The sequence below is a fragment of the Eriocheir sinensis genome, unplaced genomic scaffold, assembly GCF_024679095.1.
Source record: "Eriocheir sinensis breed Jianghai 21 unplaced genomic scaffold, ASM2467909v1 Scaffold453, whole genome shotgun sequence".
Lineage (NCBI taxonomy): Eukaryota > Metazoa > Arthropoda > Malacostraca > Decapoda > Varunidae > Eriocheir > Eriocheir sinensis.
In genome coordinates, this window is record NW_026111780.1 from 288,237 (window position 1) to 311,534 (window position 23,298).

Sequence of the window (23,298 nt, forward strand, 5' to 3'; positions counted from 1 at the left end):
GTACTACGAGCTCTGTGCTCTTCCGTAGGGGAACGGCTGGCTGTCTCGAGAGAGACTAGATGGCCTTGGAGAGACCCGCAGCAGACCAAGAGGTGAATGACACACACACAAGAAAACTTAAAGGTGGTACATGAAGAAAAAGATTTGGGAGTAACGATGCAAGACACACTATCTCCAGAACAGCACATAAACAAGCAGTTTGGAGAAACCTACAGGATGATGCAAAATATAAGGGCATCATTCCATTTTATGGACAAAGAAATGATGAAGAAAATAATAACAACACTGATAAGACCAAAGTTTGAATATGCTGCAGTTGTGTGGTCGCCTCACAAAAAGAAGGATTTCAGAAAGCTGGAAAGGATACAGAGAATTGCAACTAAAATGGTCCCGGAACTCTCGAATATGACGTATGAAGACAGATTGAGGGAGATGCACTTGACACTGGAACAAAGAAGGAAGAGAGGAGATCTGATCACGCTGTATAAGTTGGTAAATAACTTTGAAGAGGTGGACAGAAATTATCTTTTCTTAACTGCGAGAACGCGGGGGCTGAGCGGACATAGGAAGAAACTTAATAAAGGAACCTGTCTGGGTGGCTTGAAAAAGTATAGTTTTCCACAAAGGTGTTGACACATGGAACAGCTTGCGGGAAGAGGTGGTGGAGGCGAGCAGTGTCCAACAAATGAAGGAACGGCTGGATGAATGTAGATATGGAGACGGGACTATTAGAGCTTATCCCGGGCCCGGTAGGCTACAAATAGCTAAACACACACGGCGGGGCACATGTGCTGAGTGGTGTAAAGGTGTTTTTATTCTTCATTATTGTTGTTATCTGACATCCTTACGTCCTTACCGGCTACGTCACCTAAGACTTACGCCGTACACTTTGTAAACGGCGGAACGTGAGGAACGGGGCGGGGAAAGGAAGAACGAAAGGAATACATGGCGAGGGTGGCGTGTGTGTGTGTGTGTGTGTGTGTGTGTGTGTGTGTGTGTGTCCCTAACCTACGTCTACGGGATGGTGTCAGACTCGTGGTGTCTCGTTTCTTAGAGCTATCCTAATATTTTTCCTTCTTTGCGGGACTTTCCCCAGCGCCACGTCCTGCACCGGCCGCTGCCCGCCACGGAAGGCAGATTTTTCCTACTGTCTTCTTTGGGATTTTTCTTGTATATTCTAATCCTATACCCTCATGAAGATGGCTGTCGAGGTAATCAATCTATTTCTCTATCTATCTATTATCTATCTGTCTATCCTTACTGTTTCCTTGGTGCAGTGGTTATCGTGACTAGCTGTAAATCCGCGGGTCCAGGTTCGAATCCCGGCCCGGGCAGTCGGCGGCAACTCACCCAGCTGCTCATCCTCCCTTTAGGACTATAGGCGATGAATGTGTACCCGGGGGCACCTGGGGCAGGCACTGTGATAACCTTGGAGGAAGATACAGTAACAGGCAGGGATGAGTGGGACAGGAGGACAACGGGGCAGTGTGCACAGTGTTGGGGCTGTGTGGGGGCAGGGAGGGAGTAACAGCCCCAGTGTGACAGTAATAGGCAGGGAGGAGTGGGGCAGGAGGACAACGGGGCTGTGCGGAGGCAGGGAGGGAGTAACAGCCTCAGTGCGACAGTAACAGGCAGGGGACAGGAGGCCAGAGGAGGACAACAGTGTTGGGGAGACAAAAAGGAAACAGAAAGCCTTGCCAGGACAGCCCAAGTGTTCCTCACGCGGTGCCGGAAAAAAGGCACAAATGCTTGCATGAATAAGTCCAGGGAAAAGGCTTGAAAACAAGTGATTCAAGCTGGAAAGTATAGAGCGATGGTGTATGACAGTGAGGAAGGATATGAATGGTATAACGCCATTGCCGAGCAGTGTGTGTGATGACAGCTGATGAGAATATGAGGAGGAGGACCCGCGATGGGGCGCCTGAGGTCACCAGGACAAGGCCATGACCGAGACCAAGACATGAAGTGTGAAGACATGATCTCGTGTGCATGAGAGCAAATGGATTAAGAACTGTATGCGAATGGTTGGTGGCAGTGGTATGCGAGTCAGGTGGGTGAGCAGAGAGGAAGGGAGGCGTTTTTTTGAATGGAAGGTGACTGACAGGAACAGTGAGGGTCTAGAATGGGATGTGAGAAAGTGGAAGAGAGAGATAGAGATGCAGTGAAAGGTGACGGTCTGAGGAGGTGGAAGCATGCGATGGAGCGAAAGAGTACTTTGGAGTGGTACAGGGAAAAGGAAGCCCCGCAGTGTGTCAGCTGCATGATGGAAGCCTGGGTGGTGATCTTCTCTGCCAAGCTCGAGCGCAGTGTATGAATGTGAATGCAAGAAATTACAGGTGGTCTGAGTCCCGCAGCAAAGTGTGTCAGATGTGTGACTGACAGGGGTGTGGATGAAACTGTGGCGCATGTGATGCTGGTGTGTGGGAGGTACCGGAGAGAAAGGACGGAGATGATGAGGGTGGCACTGATGGGCTGGGAGGTGAATGGAAGGATTGCAGGAACGGGGAGGGAATGGATGCTGGTGTGTGGGAGGTACTGGAGAGAAAGGACGGAGATGATGAGGGTGGCACTGATGGGCTGGGAGGTGAATGGGAGGATTGCAGGAACAGAGAGGGAATGGATGCTGCTGCTGCTGGTGTAGTGCGGCGACGGCCTGATGAACGAGCCTCCCATAACCCAGTTAGCCATTGGGGTACTAGTCTTTGGCCGACTCGGTAAGGAGTGGCTCTCCCGTCACGCTGGTCGCGGGTTCAATCCCAGGCAGCCGGGGAATACCCTCACTCTTGATTAATTTCTCGTGTTATTTCGATACACGCAGAGGACGTGTTGAGAAATAGGAAGGATGGAAAGTAAGCTCGTCGGGGCATTACAGTGGTGGCATAGCGGTGGGCATCCTCTCCTGCAGCTCTGTTGTTGAGTTTCCCCGAAGGGGTAACAGGTAGGATGGCCCATGCTCCGAGGTTGATAGAAAATGGGAATGTTGGAGGTATGTCTAAAAAGGACATTGTGGAGTTATGTCTCAAAGGGACATTGTCAACACACAGAAATTAATCTACATAGGGGGGAAAGCCGTGTAGTGCGGCGACGGCCTGATGAACGAGCCTCCCATAATTAACCCACTTAGCCAGTGGGGTACCTCTTTGGCCGACTCGGTAAGGAGTGGCTCTCCCGTCACGCTGGTCGCGGGTTCAATCCCAGGCAGCCGGGGAATACCCTCACTCTTGATTAATTTCTCGTGTTATTTCGATACACGCAGAGGACGTGTTGAGAAATAGGAAGGATGGAAAAGAAAGCTCGTCGGGGCATTACACTGGGACTGAGTGCTGAAGCAAATGAGAGAATTATAGAAATCATGAAGAGTTTTCTGTGGTGTGTAAGAAATAGGGAATAGGATGATTAGTAATGGATACTGCTTGTTTTGTTTTATTTTTCCAGGTTGTGCCGATATGAAGGCTGACTCTCCAACGGGTCACTGTACAGCAAGAGCAAGAGCAAACTCGCTGCTGCTGACTCCTGTTTCTGCTGCTGCCCCTGCTGACTCCTGCTGCTGCTGCTGGTGACCCTGCTGACTCCTGCTGCTGGTGGTGCTGCTGCTGACCCCTGCTGGTGCTGGTGCCGCCGTCAGAGTCAGCACTCCACACAGCAGCCTCCGTCCAGTGGTGACCCCAAGACTCCGTGCCCGGGGCGAGGTGAGTGTGTGTGTGTGTGTGTGTGTGTGTGTGTGTGTACCATACCTGGGCACGATAACAGAAAACCTTATTCCTGACATTAAACACATCGCTTATGACACACTTGTGAGACCAACACTGGAATACTGCTCCCCGGTGTGGGATCCTTACACACACAGAAACATTGACAGGTTAGAACAAATCAACACCAAGGCGGCAAGGTTCATTACAAACAGTTACACTCCAACGCCTGGAATCACAACACGGATCAAACAACAGGTAAACATGGACCCTCTTCACATACGCAGACAAGCACACAGACTTACACTTATGTACAAGATCACAAACACTCACATTGACATTGATCCACATACATACTTACGCAACGCAAACAGTCGACGTACACGAAACACACACATCCATAAATACCAAACATATAACGCTGACGCATACAAGCACTCATACTTTCCACGCACCTTACGTGACTGGAACAGCCTCCCTCAACAGATTTTAGACTGCGGTACAATAGACTCATTCAAAAAACAAATACACTCACTTGTCATCACAACACACCAACACTAACAATTACACTTGATTCACTTCCCTCCCTGGTAATAGTGGAGATTCACTTCACGCCTCCAAAATACGATATTACGCCTCCATATTATACTTAAGGGACGAAATACATGTCCCTTAACCATAATATGAAGGCTGAAAAACTTAAAAGTAAAGAAAAAGTGGTAAAGGTAGTGAAAAGGCATATTATACATGCGGCAGCGGTGGCAGTGTTGCCAACAATCCGGTTAGCGATGGTACGCTGGTTTAGCGATGGTACGTTTAGCTATCGATTAGCCCACGCATGTGAAACCAGGTCCACCACGCGTGGTTATTTTATTTTTTTAGAACACGCACCTTTACCTAATACTATACCCGGCTCAAACCTTCACAAAACCCTTTCGGTAAAGGTGCGTGTTCTAAAAAAAAAATAACCACGTGTGGTGGACCTGGTCTCACATGCGTGGGCTAATGGCTAACTAAACGTACCATCGCTAACCTAGCGTACCATCCCTAACCAGATCATTGGCAACACTACTCACCTCCCCGCCGCCGCCGACACCAACACAGCGCACGTATGTATAATATGCCTTTTCCCTACCTTTACCACTTTTCTTTACTTTTAAGTTTTTCCGCCTTCATATTATGGTTAAGGGACATGTATTTCGTCCCTTAAGTATAATACAGAGGCGTAATATCGTATTTCAGAGGCGCGTATTGAATCTGCACAATTACCCCCTCCCCTGCACACTCGACTCCCCCGTCCCCCCAACAGCCAACAAATGTGCGTGTTATGCACCTGTACGGGTGCCCTGCGCATCATTAATCCAGACCCAGATCCAGATTCCCGATAACTGATAATAGAAAACCTTATCAGTGATAACCGATATTCGTTAACTGGAGACACAAAATGTATAGGCGATAACCGATACCCGATATAAATCCACATTTCTGATACTAGCTAGCAATAAGTCTGATAGGCGAAAACAATACTATATTGATATTTCAAATAAAACACATATATGATTTCAAATTTTCATTATCTGTATTTTAGAAAACTTAAAAAACATGAAAACCAAACGTTGACATGTACATATGGACGGTAACCGTAATACTAGAAAGGCGGAGGCTGAACGGATAGCGAGACGGCCCCACGTTCTGGAGGACGCGAGTTCAATCCCCGACCGGTGCCACCAAGCTGGGACTTTTCAGCCACCACCGAGTGCCTTAAAACTACCCACATTCTGTCCAGAAGACCACCTATCAACCCAGACCCTAGATTCTAGGATTAACCCTCTGAGTACCGCGCTATGGCGAGAAAACTAGTACACCCCATACCGCACTATGTGCAAAAAAAATTTTTTCTTTCAAAACACTCGAATCTATCCCAAAACCATAAAAAATGTTGTCATTCCCCTTTCCGTAGCTTAGAAGTGTACCCCCTTCATCTCACCCGCAGCCCCGCCCCACCCGTCCAGCCCCGCTCAGCCGAGAGCGAGTTCATGCGGCTGTGCCCGCCACTCCGTTTCAGCGCGGTTTTGTAGTTCCACACTTTTTACACTCAGTGCATCATGGAACAATTATATTTCGAGAAATAAGACCGGTTTTGAAAATTATAAAATGACGATACGGTATCGTCACCCGTATGGGAAGCAACATTTTGTTTTTGGCAGAGGGTGGTAAGCTGTCCTGAACTTTTCCTTTGTTTTCACTATGTGGCGTATCCCATAGGATCACGAGAACCTGGGAGAGGCTAGCCCAACTCTCTAGCTATCACGTGATACCCGGCTGGTCTTCGGGGAACCAAAACTTTTCGCGAAATAAGACCGAGTGTAAGGGTAACTCAGTGACGATGTGGTATCGTCACCCGTACTGGCGGTAACATCCAGTGGTGACGATACCGTATCGTCATCGGTACTCAGAGGGTTAAAGATGAGCTCCAGTAGGGCATCATGAGCCAATGCAAGATGGCGCCACTATAAACACTCGCCTGCACCAGAATGGGCTGGGCCGACCATCAGGCCCCACTGGGAAGAAGCCTTGGACCGACCATCAGGAACTCAGGATCCAATGGGAAGAAACCTACCAGTGCAATAGGCCAAGACATAACCCAAGACATGCACAAACCACCTCCTCCTCCAGCCTATTCCATAGCTCAATGCTTCTGTTTGGGAAGCTAAAGTTTTTCACATCTTGCCTACACGTGGTCGCCCTCAACTTCTTTCCATGTTCTCTAGTTTCTCTCTCGTTCCACACACACACAGGTCCTCTCTGTCCAGATGCTCCACTCCGCTCACCACCCTGCACACTGCTATCAGGTCTCCTCTTTCTCTTCTTCTCTCCAGGGTTGTGAGCCCCATGCTATTGAGTCTCTCCTCCTAAGTCCTCCGACGTACAAAACTCATTCAAGTATCGGTAGTATCGGCTGAAAATCAGCTGATAACGATACCGATACTCTTAAAATGTGCCGATACCACCGATACTGATACCGATACTCTTAAAATGTGCCGATACCACTGATACTGATACCGATACTCTTAAAATGTGCCGATACCACCGATACTGATACCGATACTCTTAAAATGTGCCGATACCACCGATACTGAAACCAATACTCTTAAAATGTGCCGATACTGATACCGATACTCTTAAAATGTGCCGATACCACCGATACTGATACCAATACTCTTAAAATGTGCCAATACCACCGATACTCATACCGATACTCTTAAAATGTGCCAATACCACCGATACTCATACTGATACATCGGTACACCCCTAGTCTTCACTGCGCTAAACAGCACACTATTATTGGCAAATAGTCTAGTGGAAGACTTAGGCGTTGAGAGTGGAAGATCGTTAACGGTGCCTTGTGGGACACCTGAAGAAACAGGGACGGTGTCACATGAAGATCCATCAAGAGGAACACGTTGAGTCCAGTTAGTAAGAAATGCAGTGATCCAGTGTAGAATAGGTCCTGAAATACCATAGTATTTCAGTTTTAATGTCAGTCTTTTGTGCGAGACTTTGTCGAAGGCTTTGGCAACATCTAAAACAAATGGGTGTGTTAGATACCACTGCTGTGAAGGAAAGGAACAGTAACTGGGTATGTTAGCAACCACTGCTGTGAAGTAAAGGAACAGTAACTGGGTGTGTTGGCAACCACTGCTGTGAAGGAAAGGAACAGTTACTGGGTGTGTTGGCAACCACTGCTGTGAAGGAAAGGAACAGTAACTGGGTGTGTTGGCAACCACTGCTGTGAGGGAAAGGAACAGTAACTGGATGTGTTCAGGGGGTCAGTATGAGGTGTTTGGCTCATGTTCATTTCATGTATCCATGTATCCATGTATCCCGACACGCTGGCATGGTCTCGTCCACCCACTTGTCCCGCCAAGACAGCCGTCCATCCCTTGGTTAATCTCGCCCACCTGAGGGTGGCCGGCACGCCCAGTTTGAAGAGCACTGCTCTGTGCACTTTTCAATTGTATTCTCTCCTTGATGTCCTTTTTTTGGTGTCTGTTCTCTGGTGTGGTTCTGCCCCTTCTTGGTTTTCAGTTTCCCTTTTCCTGAAGGTCTTTACAAGGTGCTTTTCAGCTGCCTGCTACACGGTGCCTCCAAAATGTTGAAGGCAGTTAATTCATTACTCTGGGTCTATTTTGACCCAGTTTATTTGGTGTAGTTTTCACAATATTGTGGTTGACAACTTGTAACTGATATGCTTTGTTATACATTTTAGGAATTTGCAGCTGCTTTTTTTTATTTTGAATCATGTTTGTATGAGGATGTGATCTTTGTCCCCACAGCCCCGCCGGTGCTGTGCAGAAGTGAGGGTCTGAGGCGGTGCTGTGCTCAGCGCTCCTGCGTCTTTGCTGCCGCTGATCTCTGTTGCAGTGGAGGCTGCAAGGTAGGGCACCAGCCTGAGTGCCCGGGACCAGCAGGAACAGACTGTCTGTGGTGTGAGGATCAGGGGTGACCAGGAGAGCCTCACCACCACCACCACCACCACCACCACCTTGCTGCTGGCATCTCCAGCCATAAAGGAAAGGAAAAGTTTGAGTGCAAGAAGACTTGAGAGTGAGAGCAGGTCCACTAGACACAGCCTTCCACACACTGGTGAAGGAAACCATGAGTGCCAAGAGTGTGGGAAAAGACTCCCTGGGAAGGGTGACCTCACCAAGTACACCCACACACTCTGGTGAAAGACCTCATGAATGCCGTAAGTGTGGGAAAACGTTCAATCAGAAGAGTAACCTCAACAGACACACCCTTACACACACTGGTGAAAGACCTCATGAATGCCGTGAGTGTGGCAAAAAGTTCAGTCAGAAGAGTAACCTCAACACACACACCCTTACACACACTGGTGAAAGACCTCATGAATGCCATGAGTGTGACAAAACGTTCAGCAGTAAGAGTGACCTCAAGAAACACACCCTTACACACACTGGTGAAAGACCTCATGAATGCCGTGAGTGTGGCAAAAAGTTCAATCAGAGGAGTAACCTCAACACACACACCCTTACACACACTGGTGAAAGACCTCATGAATGCCGTGAGTGTGGCAAAAAGTTCAATCAGAGGAGTAACCTCAACACACACACCCTTACACACACTGGTGAAAGACCTCATGAATGCCATGAGTGTGGCAAAAAGTTCCATCAGAAGAGTCACCTCAAGAATCACACCCTTACACACACTGGTGAAAGACTTCATGAATGCTATGAGTGTGGCAAAAAGTTCCATCAGAAGAGTCACCTCAAGAATCACACCCTTACACACACTGGTGAAAGACTTCATGAATGCTATGAGTGTGGCAAAAAGTTCCATCAGAAGAGTCACCTCAAGAATCACACCCTTACACACACTGGTGAAAGACCTCATGAATGCCGTGAGTGTGGCAAAAAGTTCAATCAGAGGAGTAACCTCAACACACACACCCTTACACACACTGGTGAAAGACCTCATGAATGCTATGAGTGTGGCAAAAAGTTCCATCAGAAGAGTCACCTCAAGAATCACACCCTTACACACACTGGTGAAAGACTTCATGAATGCTATGAGTGTGGCAAAAAGTTCCATCAGAAGAGTCACCTCGAGAAACACACCCTTACACACACTGGTGAAAGTCCTCATGAATGCAGTGAGTGTGGCAAAAAGTTCAATCAGAAGAGTACCCTCAACACACACACCCTTATACACACTGGTGAAAGACCTCATGAATGTCATGAGTGTGGCAAAAAGTTCAATCAGAAGAGTACCCTCAACACACACACCCTTAGACACAGTGGTGAAAGACCTCATGAATGCCAAGAGTGTGGCAAGAGGTTCATTTCTATGTCTGTGTTGAACAAGCACATCTTCAGACACTCTGGCCTGAGAGAGTTCAAGTGTGATGTTTGTAAGAAACATTTCAAGACCAAGGGGGATATTGCCCAGCACATGAAGATTCACTTCCCCTGAGGTGCCGTGTTGTGCTGCTCGATGTGTTATGCATGTGTGTGTGTGTGTGTGTGTGTGTGTGAAGAATAGAAGAATAGAATAGAATGCATTTATTGCTCAGACTTTTACAATAAAAGTATGGAGCACAGCCCCTGTGTAACCAGTTATATCATCAACTCTATCTAAAATGCCTCAGAACTAATTTAATAAAATGAGCCAAATTGCTTAGCATGTGCACATTCATCCCCTATTTGTTCACCATTACATTTATCACAATACCATTCTTCTCTTCTGATATCACGGTACCTGCCACTAACAACTGGTAATTGGTTATTTCCTGTGAGAATCTTACTTATATTAATACGGTTCGTTTTACTTAGTTTAACAAGGTAATCCTCAATCCCATAAATTTCTTTATACATACTGTAACTACTACATATGCCTTTTGTTGTTATATTCCTATACCAAGTTGATATCCATAAATATTTCAACCTCTGCTCAACGGTCTTCCTAAACAACTTAACATTGTTGATGGTTTGTGGCTGCCATACGCTTGACAGACCACATTCAATACATATACGTTTTATATAGTCCAACCATGGCAATATAAAAGTACCAGACATACATAAGTGCAATAAACAGGTGTACATAACATAACTCAGCTCAGTATTTTTTCCCGTAATTAACCTTGACCAATAATTTATCATCCTGCATTTTATAGATATTTCCAGTGGATACATTCCTGATTCCCCATATACAATATCTGTACTTGTATACCTATGTACATACATTACGTATTTAAGATGCCTCATCTGTAAAGATTCCAGTTCCCTTATAATGTCATAACCCCATATTTCGCATGCGTAAGTCGCAGCTGTCACCACCATACTATTGTACATTTCTAATTGTATATCAAATGGCAAATCATATTTTCGAGAAGTCCCAATCAGCTGATACATGACCGTAAGCCCCAAATACACTGCCGAATTTTGGCTCACGAATGTGCGCGAATATGCAAGTCATCCTCTGTCGCGAGCAAGTTCGGCATCTTTCTTGCCTGTTCTTGGCCGTTCGGGGACATGTCTGCGTCCACCACGCGACTTTTGACAGTTGGTCACGGCCGCCACGAAAGTTTCATGTTGCATGAAAAATTCGCGGCCGTTCGCCGAATGTGCACGAATGTAAAATGGACGCCGAATTGTTGCCGAAATGTCGCTGACAATTCGGCATCCGATTCGCGGTGTTCGGCGAATTGTCGCCGAATTTTGACCGTTGAAATTTTAATTTTATTGGCAAATTTGTCGCCGACTCTTCGGGGACATGTTGCCGAATGGCCAAGACTATTTGGGGACATGTCCCCGAATATTCGGCGAATTAATCACGATACGGCAAATGGGTCTCGGTGGGAGGTGTACACGGGGGTCTGTCTATCTATCTATCTATTTATGTATTATCTATCTATCTATCTATTTCTATCTATTTATCTCTCTCTCTCTCTCTCTCTCTCTCTCTCTCTCTCTCTCTCTCTATATATATATATATATATATATATATATATATATATATATATATATATATATATATATATATATATATATATATATATATATACACGGAATAAAATAATACTATAATAATAAATAGTAAACAAGAAAATATGAAAAACAAGAAGAATCATAAATATATAAAATAGGTATGGAACTAACATTTTCATTTATTTCATAATTAATTTACTATTTATTAGTTTATTTATTTCTTAATATCATTATTCTGCCATTATTTAACCTTTGTTTCATTTTCAGTTATTTAGATTTATTTCTTCTTTCAGTTACTGGTTTGTTAATTAATATAACGTAAACATTCATTCATTCTAAAATATTTGTAGGAGAGCAAAACAAAAACAAGTCACATTCATACATTTTATTACACGTACTATCGGAAGGAAATAGGCATAACTTGTGAGGGGTTCAACGGGGCTGTCTTAGAACTCATGGAGGAGACAGCGTGTGGTGTTGATCCATGACATCCCTTTTTTTTTTTTTTTTTTTTTTTTTACGTTGCTACCTATTGCGCCGGCAGGCATCTTCCCGGTGGGCCTGATGAACGGCCCAAGGCTTCTTCCAGGTGGGGCCTGATGGTCGGCCCAGCCCGTTCTGGCGCAGGCGAGTGTTTATAGTGGCGCCATCTTGCATTGGCTCATGCTGCCCCCCGGAACTCGTTCTTCATTCGCTTGGACGGCTTCCTCTAGAGTCCGGGTTGATGGGTGGTCTTCAGGCGCCGGATGCTCAAAGGTGGTGGTAACTTATCCCCGGAGACGGTTGTAAGTCACGGGTCGCGTCACAAGTTTGCTCCGCGCTAGGATCCTCCTCCGCAGCGATGCACAGCGCGGTCGCCGCGGCGTGCTAAGGGTCAGCCCTATGGTTCACGAGTGAGGCGGTAGAGGGCGGGCAGCTCACCAGCTGATGTGATTGCAACCAATGGAAATCAGTGAAACAAAAAAGACAGCCAATCAGGATCAAGGAAGGTGATTGCAAAAAAACGGCGCCAGCGACGAAAACTACCGCGAGTCAGTATTTCCTCAAGTCCGTACAGCCAAGCTAAGATGGGGAAGACTAGTGAGTATTGGCCGGAGAGGAGGTTACCGTGCTGGAAATAACGACGGTCAAGATTTTAGAAGTGGGGCAGTTGTCAGGCGCGGCAAAGAGGTGTGGGTTAGAGGTGAACAACGTATGCTATGTGGGTACGAGAGGAAGTTAGAGGCTCAGGAATGCATAATACGTGCACTGAGGAGTGAGATGAGGGAACTAAGGAAGAGGTTTGACAGTGCTCAGGAGAGGCAAGTCCTGGGGGCCGGCCTGGCAAGGGCGATGGACAAGGGAGAGGCAGGTGGGAGCACAGGTGCCTGATGGGGGGAAGCAAGGTGTGACATTCATGTATGGGTGAAAGGGAGGGTAACAATATGATTGAGCACATGCTACTTGAGTGATGTATATAAGAGAGAAAAGAGGATTATGGTAACAGTTGTGACCGAATGGAATAGGATGTTGGAGAGTGATGTAAAAAGGTTAAATGCATGCAATATTATTTCAGCTGAGGTCATTTTCAAAGCAGACAATTGTTGTCATTCAGTAGATCATGTCATCCTTAATCATCAGAAATCATTTTCAAGACTCAATTCTGACCTGTCACATTGCGTAGATCTTAATTGTCATTCTTAGTCAGTTGAGGTCATCTTGAAGCCAACAATTCTTGTTTCATAGTTCAATTCTTGTCATTCTTTCTCTTTTTGTTCCTCAGGTATATTTTGGAAATTGATATCATATTTATTTCCATTTATTTAATTTTGGGAGCAGGCATTAAGGCCAGGTTACCTTATATTTAGTTTAATTAGGTCAGATCAGGTTAGGTTAGATTTAATTTGATTAGGGTAGTTAGTTTTAATTGTGATCAATGAATGTGTAATATGCTTCAGTTATATAATGTGCACTCGCCATTGCCAATGGAGCTTGGGAATAATAACACATGACTTAGTCATTCACTTTTTTTTTTATTGGATTAACCCGCAGCTTGGGTAGATATTACAGCTTGATGTAGCACGTAACAGCTAATACAGCACAACAAATAACTAATTACTGAGAAATCATATATATAGGAAGGTAGTTGGTGTGGAAGAGAAATGGCTACTAACTCTGCCCTGTGCACAGGGGGTGATAAGTGGTGCCACAAAGAGATGCTCAGGGCTGAGAAATGTAAATCAAGTAGGGGTGCATTATAGGTGCCCAGTTTGTGAAAGAGGGGACAGGAAACAGAGGAAATAGGTAATTGGAACTGTGTGGCAAAGCAGAAGGGAGGAAAGGACCTGCAGAAGCCACTGCCTCAACAGACTATTGGAAATGGTTTGACTATAGTAAGTCTGCTGGTCAACAGAAAAATATTCTTAATGTCGTGCCTGGCATGGGCACTCCTTAATAATGTTGGTTAATTATACCTCAAAGTAGAATTAATTGTTGATCACTTAAACCAGAGAGTAAAATTAGTAGTTTATTTACCAAGTCTTATAAGGCACCATTATCGCACACAGGATTATCATCTGCCAAATAATATGGGAAGCGTGACTTTAAGAATATTACTTAAGGTAAATATATTTGTTTAGAGATTCTGATGATGAACTAAGGGTCAAGGGACAGGATTCAGCCATACAAGACTAAATTGTCGCTCATAACACTTAGAACTTAGTCTAATTATAAACTAACATGTAAACACAAGAAACAAGTAGCACCAACTCACAAACAAAACCTATCAAGTGTCCCCACTAACATATGGTAAAAAACCTGCTCATTCAGTCTAACACCACTCATCAACTTAATTAAGCCTTACTACAACTACTGAGTGTTTGCACTCCACCGTGGTTACCCCTGATAATGATACACACACCATTTGTCCTTTTCCCTCTTTCCTCCTCCTGCACACAACCCCCAGGGCATGCTGGCTTGGGTCCCGACAGCAGTCAGCCAGCCTACTATCAGACAGACTTACTTCGACACCTCTGTATGGGGCGATACCTCGTATAAGAGTCCTTAAATATAATATTATAGCCTAGGTATATTGATCACTTCTATGTATGTGAGGCCGGTTATGCTATATGAAACAACAAGTTGGAGAGGATGACATGGAGCCAAGAGTGCAGAATGCTGAGATACATGGGGCATGTGAGATGGACAAGTAGGGTACCAAACTAGGTGATAAGAATGTGTGGTGTGGAGGTGGTGCCCCTCTTGATCAAAGACGCTGAAGTTAGGGTTGACTGAAGATCTGCTGGGCAGCATGTTGGTAACCCTCTGCCACTTGTCAATGGTTGAAAACTCTCAGTGTCTTGCGGTGGGAGTCGAGTCCTCTGGATCACCACGTACACACACTGACCACTCGGCCACCGGTGCACCATACGCAATCTGCAGGTGTAAGCTGATATTAATTAAATATTAATAATAATCGCCATAAAATTGTTATCAAGAATGCTGAACATGTGGCCATTATGATTTCTTGTTTTGTTCTTATGCCTCCGACTGTGAGTTCTGCACATTTACATTTGAAAGTAATCTTTTACTAACTGCAAGGTCTACATATATGCCTACCTATACTCAGGAAAGGAAGTTTCTAATAATTTCCTGCCTGACAACTTGACCAGGAATCAGTCTGCTGTTTCTCACAGGCTGAACTGGTACTTCTTCTGCAGCGATCCACTCAGTAGTTGTGCAGGAGCATACAAGAAGTCGCAATCTTCATAGTCTTCTTGGGGTCATGCTGCAAACTTCCTCCTGACTTATGTAGGCACCTGCACCTTGACTTGAGGATCCCAAAGGTCCGTTCGACAACGCATCTTGTCATGTGATGACTTGTTGTATCATTCCTCCCCAGGCGTTGTCGGGCGTGCAACTGGGGTCATCAGGAATGGCTCCATAGGATACGCACTGTCTCCTGTGAAGTTGAAAATTCATTAATCCACTATTTATCATTATGAAATGCATGAAAACTATCTTAAAAATTCTATTAATAACTATTGTTGTGGTTGACATCTTTATCTCATGACTGGCCTTTTCACAAAGTACCTGAGTTACTTTATCAATGGCCCTTGATTGGTCATTTCCAACACCGTTTCCAATAACACCTTGAAAGCTGCCACTCACAAAAACCTTAGTGTAGCCAGAACCTGGGTGTGTGTTGGGAGTGCATGTGCCCTCCTGGTTCTCCTTTCCAGGTGGGGGTGCAACTCATCACAGAGCCTGATGATTTCCTGACGGGGGAATCTATACACCTGCATGTGACTGGGTGTGTTGGCAACCACTGCTGTGAAGGAAAGGAACAGTGACTGGGTGTGTTAGCAACCACTGCTGTGAAGGAAAGGAACAGTGACTGGGTGTGTTGGCAACCACTGCTGCGAAGGAAAGGAACAGTACCTGGGTGTGTTCAGGGGGTCAGTATGAGGTGTTTGGATCATGTTCATTTCATGCATTTCATGTATCCATGTATTCCGACACGCTGGCATGGTCTCGTCCACCCACTTGTCCCGCCAAGACAGATGTCCATCCCTTGGTTAATCTCGCCCACCTGAGGGTGGCCGGCACGCCCAGTTTGAAGAGCACTGCTCTGTGCACTTTTCAATTGTATTCTCTCCCTGATGTCCTTTTTATGGCGTCTTCTCTGGTGTGGTTCTGCCCCTTCTTGGTTTTCAGTTTCCCTTTTCCTGAAGGTCTTTACAAGGTGCTTTTCAGCTGCCTGCTACACGGTGCCTCCAAAATGTTGAAGGCAGTTAATTCATTACTCTGGGTCTATTTTGACCCAGTTTATTTGGTATAGTTTTCACAATATTGTGGTTGACAACTTGTAGCTGATATGCTTTGTTATACATTCTAGGAATTTGCAGCTGCTTTTTTTATTTTGAATCATGTTTGTATGAGGATGTGATCTTTGTCCCCACAGCCCCGCCAGTGCTGTGCAGAAGTGAGAGTCTGAGGCGGTGCTGTGCTCAGCGCTCCCTGCGTCTTTGCTGCCGCTGATCTCTGTTGCAGTGGAGGCTGCAAGGCAGGGCACCAGCCTGAGTGCCCGGGACCAGCAGGAGCAGACTTTCTGTGGTGTAAGGATCAGGGGTGATCAGGAGAGCCTCCCCACCACCACCACCACCACCACCTTGCTGCTGGCATCTCCAGCCATAAAGGAAAGGAAAAGTTTGAGTGCAAGAAGACTTGAGAGTGAGAGCAGGTCCACTAGACACAGCCTTGCACACACTGGTGAAGGAAACCATGAGTGCCAAGAGTGTGGGAAAAGACTCCCTGGGAAGGGTGACCTCACCAAGTACACCCACACACTCTGGAGGAAGACCTCATGAATGCCGTGAGTGTGGCAAAAAGTTCAGTAAGAAGAGGGACCTCAACACACACACCCTGACACACACTGGTGAAAGACCTCATGAATGCCGTGAGTGTGACAAAAAGTTCAGTCAGAAGAGTAACCTCAACACACACACCCTTACACACACTGGTGAAAGACCTCATGAATGCCGTGAGTGTGACAAAAAGTTCAGTCAGAAGAGTAACCTCAACACACACACCCTTACACACACTGGTGAAAGACCTCATGAATGCCGTGAGTGTGGCAAAAAGTTCAGTACGAAGAGTGACCTCAAGAAACACACCCTTACACACACTGGTGAAAGACCTCATGAATGCCGTGAGTGTGGCAAAAAGTTCAATCAGAAGAGTCACCTCAACAGACACACCCTTACACACACTGGTGAAAGACCTCATGAATGCCAAGAGTGTGGCAAAAAGATCAGCAGGAAGAGTGACCTCAAGAAACACGCCCTTACACACACTGGTGAAAGACCTCATGAATGCCGTGAGTGTGGCAAAAAGTTCAGTGATAAGAGTAACCTCAACATACACACCCTTAGACACACTGGTGAAAGACCTCATGAATGCCGTGAGTGTGGCAAAAAGTTCAGTGATAAGAGTAACCTCAACAGACACACCCTTACACACACTGATGAAAGACCTCATGAATGCCGTGAGTGTGGCAAAAAGTTCAGAGCCAAGAGTGACCTGAACACACACACTTTTATACACACTGGTGAAAGACCTCATGAATGCCAAGAGTGTGGCAAGAGGTTCATTTCTATGTCTGTGTTGGACAAGCACATCTTCAGACACTCTGGCCTGAGAGAGTTCAAGTGTGATGTTTGTAAGAAACATTTCAAGACCAAGCAGGATATTGCTCGGCACATGAATATCCACTTCCCCTGAGGTGTTGTGTTGTGCTGCTGTAAGTGTTATGCACGGAACTTTCCATATGACTCAAGAATCACGTGACAGTACAATTCTGTATAGCTTGCACTTCTCTCTGCCAGCACCCAGCAGTGGCCAGTGCAGGGTTGCCAACTGGCAGTTTTCATTACCAGATTTACCACAATCTGGTAATAAAAAACGAGTTTGGTAATGAATTACTGTGTTTTGGCAATCTGGTAATGGGAGTGTAAAAATTTGGTAATAAGTGAATATGTAAAGAAATAGGAATAAAAATTATATATATATATATATATATATATATATATATATATATATATATAGAGAGAGAGAGAGAGAGAGAGAGAGAGAGAGAGAGAGAGAGAGGCGCTAGACAATTTCAGTTAAAGTATGGGACGGGGCTCTTACAGGCCCACGGACAACACGCCTAACAGCGAGCCAGTCTTCATCCTGCCATCGTATGTGGTGCTTGTGATTTAGGTTTTGGAAGTATAACATTGGTGATACGACATGTCTAAATGGAAAGGCACGTATGACTCTACAAGAACTTATCACAGTTTGGTAATGAAATGACGAATCTGGTAATAACTGGAGTCGAACTTGGTAATGCCTGTCGTACAAGAGTTGGCAACCCTGGGCCAGTGGTCAGTTACAAGCTGGCAGCCGCGACATCCACACGTTTGTCACTCGTCTCGTTCGTGGCTTGTATACACCGTTCTTGTTGTGCTTCACAGATAAATACATTGTGGACTAAAAACATGGACCTTTTCATAAACTCAACCAAAGTAATATATGTGGTGGGGGGCAGCGTTTGGTAGCCCATCCTGGTTCTGCTGACAGGCCTGACCAAACAGCTGTTTTCCTCGATGCATCTGCCTAAGGTAAGCCTGCCGCCCATGGCAGGTTTACCTTAGGCAGACGCATAGGGGGGAATTACACAGCTCAGGGCTGGACGCTGCGGAACACCTAGCCTCTGGCCTTGCCGTCACTTCTTAATGGGGCACAGGGAACTTGGTGACCTTCAGTGCCTCAAAAACTCAATTTCTCCAGACATCTTTCCCCTGTTCTTCAACAACACTCAGCCGTCCCCATCACTCCGGGACGCAGGGCCAGTGTGTCACCAGGGTTACCCCAGCGTGCCTTTCCCAGGTGTCCCCAGGTACCCATTTATCAACCAGCCCGAAAGGAAGGATGAACAGCTGGGTGGACTGCACGCCGACTGCCCGGGCCAGGGTTCAAACCCAGACCACGCTAACCACTGCACCACGGACACGTAATGATGGAACTCATTGCTTATAATATACCGAAGAGAGAGAGAGAGAGAGTGAGAGTATATTTGTCTGTGTTTCTTTCATTTTTTTCATGGTTCCCTTCTTTTCTTCAGTTACTCTTTTCCTATCTGTATCTCACACTGTTTTGTTTCATGTGTTATTTCTCTAATTTGTTTATTAATCTCTCCATCTTCATCTCTTTACTTTCTCTTTGAAGCTTGCCATCTCATTCTTTCTTTCATTTGATTCTCTCTCCCTCTCTCCAACATTCTCTCATTCTTTCTGACATTCTTTTTCTCACATTCTCTCAATCTCATTCTCATTCTCTCTCAGTCTCTCTGTTTCTCATTCTCATTATCATTCTCCCTCATTTCATTCTCCCTCATTTTCATTTTCTCTCAATCTCATTCTTATTCCCTCTCTCCCATTCTGCCATTTTCATTCCCTCTCTCATTTTCTCATTCTTATTCTGTGTATGGCCCGTCGAGCACCGCGCTGACTTTGAACTGAGGTAATAAAACATAATTTTACCTTTTTAGGAACACACTTAGGAAAACACTAGCATCGTGCTGTTGTCATTTATTGAAAAGAGAGAGAGAGAGAGAGAGAGAGAGAGAGAGAGAGAGAGAGAGAGAGAGAGAGAGAGAGAGAGAGAGAGAGAGAGAGAGAGAGAGAGAGAGAGAGAGAGAGAGGTGGATGTAGGCTAAACGGGTAGGCAGAGGGGGAGGGAGAAGGGGTACGTGGTACAGTAGGTGGTGGGGACTGGGGGAGTGGTGCTATACATACAGACAGATAAACAGGATGGGCGGGAAGGGAAATGGAGAGAGGGAATAGTGTGAGGGCAAAGGATGAAGAGAGGGTGTGGGTCGAAAGGAGAAGAGAGGGAGGGACATAATGACACACACAGAGACAGACAGACAGACAGAGAGAACGTCGAAGAAAGGAGGGGGTAGGTAGGAGACAGAATGACAGACAGACAGACAGACAAAGAGAGGGGCAGATAGACAAAGATAGTATGTAGTATAGTAGTATCATAAGTACTACTCACCACTATCAATAAAATATGCCTTCTACTATCACAGTCATAATACTTGTCACCATTATTATTAATATTACTATCACCAGCATCACCACATCACCAATTCAGCATCATCAATTTTTTTCATAATTATTTCCCTGTTAGTGCTATATGATCGTCATCATTATTTTTTTTAACATCACCATCTTGCTATTACTTTCACCATCATTACCACCACTTTACTGTACTACTAGACTACTACTTTCCTATCAGCACAAGCCTACACCTACAGCGATTAACTTTCCAACAAATTAGCCTATTTCTATGACACTGGTCACCATCACCACTAATCACTATTACATTATTTCATCATGACATCATCCAATGAACTATCATCACCATCTCAGCTACTACAGTCAGCATCAAGGGGCGGCATTTGGGGGTCTTGGGGGGGTTAGTTGCCCCCCCCAAGACTCAAGTTGCCCCCCCCAAGCCTCAGTTTGCCCCCCCTACCAGCGAAGCCTCAAGAAGTAACAGCAGCTGGATTTAGTTATATATATATATATATATATATATATATATATATATATATATATATATATATATATATATATTTTTTTTTTTTTTTTTTTTTATAATTATTATTATGATGAAGCTCTTTGCTCACCAAACTGTCTCTGCCCCCCCCAAGAAAAATCTGAAATGACGCCCCTGTCATCATCATCATTCATCAGGGAACATATTACTATACAATTTCTTTCTTACCTTTACAATAGAAAGTCAAGAGGAGGACTTTGCCGTATGACGGTCTAGGAAGCAATGAAATATGTCCCAGTCCACCAAACAGGGAAAAGTGGACGCGTCTGATTCTCGTATAATACGTAGGCTGTCCAGTAAGGGTTGCCATACTTCATCATATACAGTATTTACATATTTGCCACCATAGCAGTAAAAACAAGGATTATCAGAATTTTAGTATGACTTACTTTTTTCGCAATTACAATTAAATTACAATTACTTTATAATGTAATTAATTATAATTACAATTACTTCATTAAGTTCTACATCCAATTACAATTACATACTTTAATGTAATTAATTACATTCTAATTAAATTACAATTACAATTACTCCAACCCTGGCGTCATCTCACGTACGAATCTTGGCGACGTCGTAGTCATTTAGCCATGTTTCAGTTACCGCTAAAATGTCAAAATCCTTTTCTTTGATGAAATCACGGATATCTAGAGTTTTATTTCCCACAGACTGAACATTTAGCAGACCACATTTTGTCTTTGTATCTGAGGAACTCGTAGCCATGATCCGTTATGTTACGAATTCTCTCATTTTCAGTCTGAAAAACTACACAACACTGGTTATTCGCCGAGTGATTGACTTCAGACTTCTTGTACCTCACACAATTTATATATTTGCTCTCAGTCCCGGGGCAGTCTTTGGCTTTATGTTTTCCTGCACATTTATAACATACTGGGTTCTCACCATTGGCCTTGGCAGTGCATTTGGACTCAATATGACCATATCTCTGACAATGATAACATATTATTGCATGGTATCTGTCTCTCACAGTATACACCCCCCATTCAAGTTTTATTCTATCATGGTGCTTGTAGATTAGCTCTCTAACAGTTGGATCACATTTCAGGATATAATGCGCTGTGCCACCGGCAGCAGGCTTACTAAAAATTTTCTCAATTTTCTCCTCAACTTGTGGAATCGAGTGTAGGAACTCATTTCTTTTAAGCAGTGTCTCAATTATCTTATCCCCAGTCTCCTCCTTGTGCACATTACAAATCATGATCTTTGGCCTCAGTTTTCCCACACTTTCAGTACTGACTTTCTCCACAGATTGCAATTTTTGGGCTGCCTCATTCCTCATATTCTCATCATCAAAGTTCATTATAATATTACCTCCATTAGTGAATCTTGAATCAGTAATCTGAATGCCATGTAATGCTTCAGAAACTTCACTTTTCAACTCTGTAGCCTTTTTATCTTGTTCAGAGGCCTTGACAACAAGTAAGTTCTTCTTAACTTTCCTCTTACGTTTGATGACCTCAGCCCAAGTTGCATCTGCTGACTCCACATGCTCGGCTCGCTGCAACACGTCTGCCACATCCTGCGCCACCTCCCCCAGCTCCTCCTTCACGCTGACCGCTCGTGACTAAACTTCTTGTTTCACTTCTGATATTTCCTTAGATAATTCCAGCTTGAATTCTTCCATTTTTTCCACAATTTTGGTAGCCAGAGATGCTTTATGAAGGCATGGGTTGCAAATCCAATTTACTTTAGATATATTCTCCGACTTAATTCCAGGCAGATGAGCACACTTCAGATGACACCACTTAATTAGGGCACAGACAGCACCCTGTCCACTTATCGCCTGTGGGATCCGCACAAACGTAACAGAACTCCACCGAGTTCTTGGCTCGGCCAGCCATGTCGACTCAGCGCTTTCGCAAGCAAGGCGCAGCACCTCCGACCCACGCGGCGACTCACCTCTCACTCCATTCAGATGCAGGACAAACAACATGCAACTAAAAGACAGAAACACACCGGCAAGAGGAAACCAAGTGCGACATGTGTGAAGCTGAAAACGAAGACCTGCGACACTTCCTGCTCTGGTGCCCGGCCTGTGCAGAGGAAAGGAAAAAGTGTGCGAGGCTGCAGCGGCCTTACGAGGAAGAAGAAGAGGACGACACCATTGGAAAATTATTTGAAAATGAACACACCAAAGAAACAAAAGCAACAGTACACAAGTTTTGGACAATAAGAGAAAAAGGAAAATAATAGGCCCAGACAGTAGACCGATTCCTACTACTAATAAAAGACAGAAAAAAGGGCGGGAATAAGAGGAGGCACAATAACAAGCGACGAAGTAAGAAAAGAAGTTAGAGCATGGGACACAAAAATGTGGACACAAGAAATTCAAGAAAAAGCAACCCTGAAAATATATAGAACCTGCTGGAGAGAAGAGATGGGAGGACAAGAGGATCAGTGTACGACAACAGTGAAGCATCAGCCATCCTCTTCACTGCAGAACAAATAACATGAGGCTGAGAGATAGGAAAAGATTTAACAACGAGAGTACGGCGTGCACCATGTGTGGAGACGAGCTGGAGGACCTGAGGCACTTGATCATCCTGCACTGCCCGGCCCACGACGAGGAGAGAGGCAGCATCCCAGCGTCCATACCACCAGGACGAGGAGGACCATCGGAAGAGCTCTTTTTGAAAATGGAGACAGTAAAGGCAGTACTATATAAATTTTGGCAAAAAAAGAGAAAAGAAACGAAAGGAAGAGGAAACGTAAAGAAATCTAGAAACTCAAAAGACCCAGACCGAGAAAGACCACAGACCCAGAGAAAGCTACATTAGGGTTAACAGCCTCAGTTGGCAGCCTGCCGTGCTATACAAGGCAGTATTCTACTTTAAGGACTAGTATTTACTCTATCTCTGTATTCATTCCCATCTAGTGCTTGGGCAATGTTCTCCGTCCCCACATTTTATTGTCTTATTGTCCAGGGGGAGGTG

At 44.9% G+C, this 23,298-nt stretch overlaps 1 protein-coding gene and 1 long non-coding RNA gene across 11 annotated transcripts in view; one reads left to right on the top strand and one right to left on the bottom strand.

Annotated features, from left to right (window-relative positions):
* The first annotated feature begins 2,036 nt into the window (after positions 1-2,036).
* LOC126992387 (zinc finger protein 239-like) overlaps positions 2,037-23,298 on the top strand; it is a 46,323-nt gene continuing 25,061 nt past the window's right edge. For 4 of the 9 annotated variants that reach the window (XR_007746517.1, XR_007746518.1, XR_007746519.1 and 1 more), the window contains exon 1: positions 17,827-18,731. Coding sequence is in view for 2 of the 9 variants with exons in the window: in XM_050851097.1 (XP_050707054.1) it covers positions 8,349-9,683 (1,335 nt within the window). In the remaining 7 variants the exon portion in view is untranslated. Of the gene's footprint in view, positions 3,690-8,026; positions 11,099-16,139; positions 17,718-17,826; positions 18,732-23,298 lie in introns of those variants that run through there. The other 5 variants (XR_007746521.1, XR_007746515.1, XM_050851099.1 and 2 more) reach the window with 4 other exon arrangements.
* The window catches only part of LOC126992389 (uncharacterized), a 43,278-nt gene continuing 32,422 nt past the window's right edge, over positions 12,443-23,298 (bottom strand). Inside the window, exons 1-4 of one of the 2 annotated variants that reach the window (XR_007746523.1) lie at positions 20,513-20,748; positions 15,347-15,506; positions 14,795-15,137; positions 12,443-14,611 (exon numbers count right to left, since the gene is read on the bottom strand). This is a non-coding gene — a long non-coding RNA (uncharacterized LOC126992389). Of the gene's footprint in view, positions 14,612-14,794; positions 15,138-15,346; positions 15,507-20,512; positions 20,749-23,298 lie in introns of those variants that run through there. The other variant, XR_007746524.1, reaches the window with a different exon arrangement.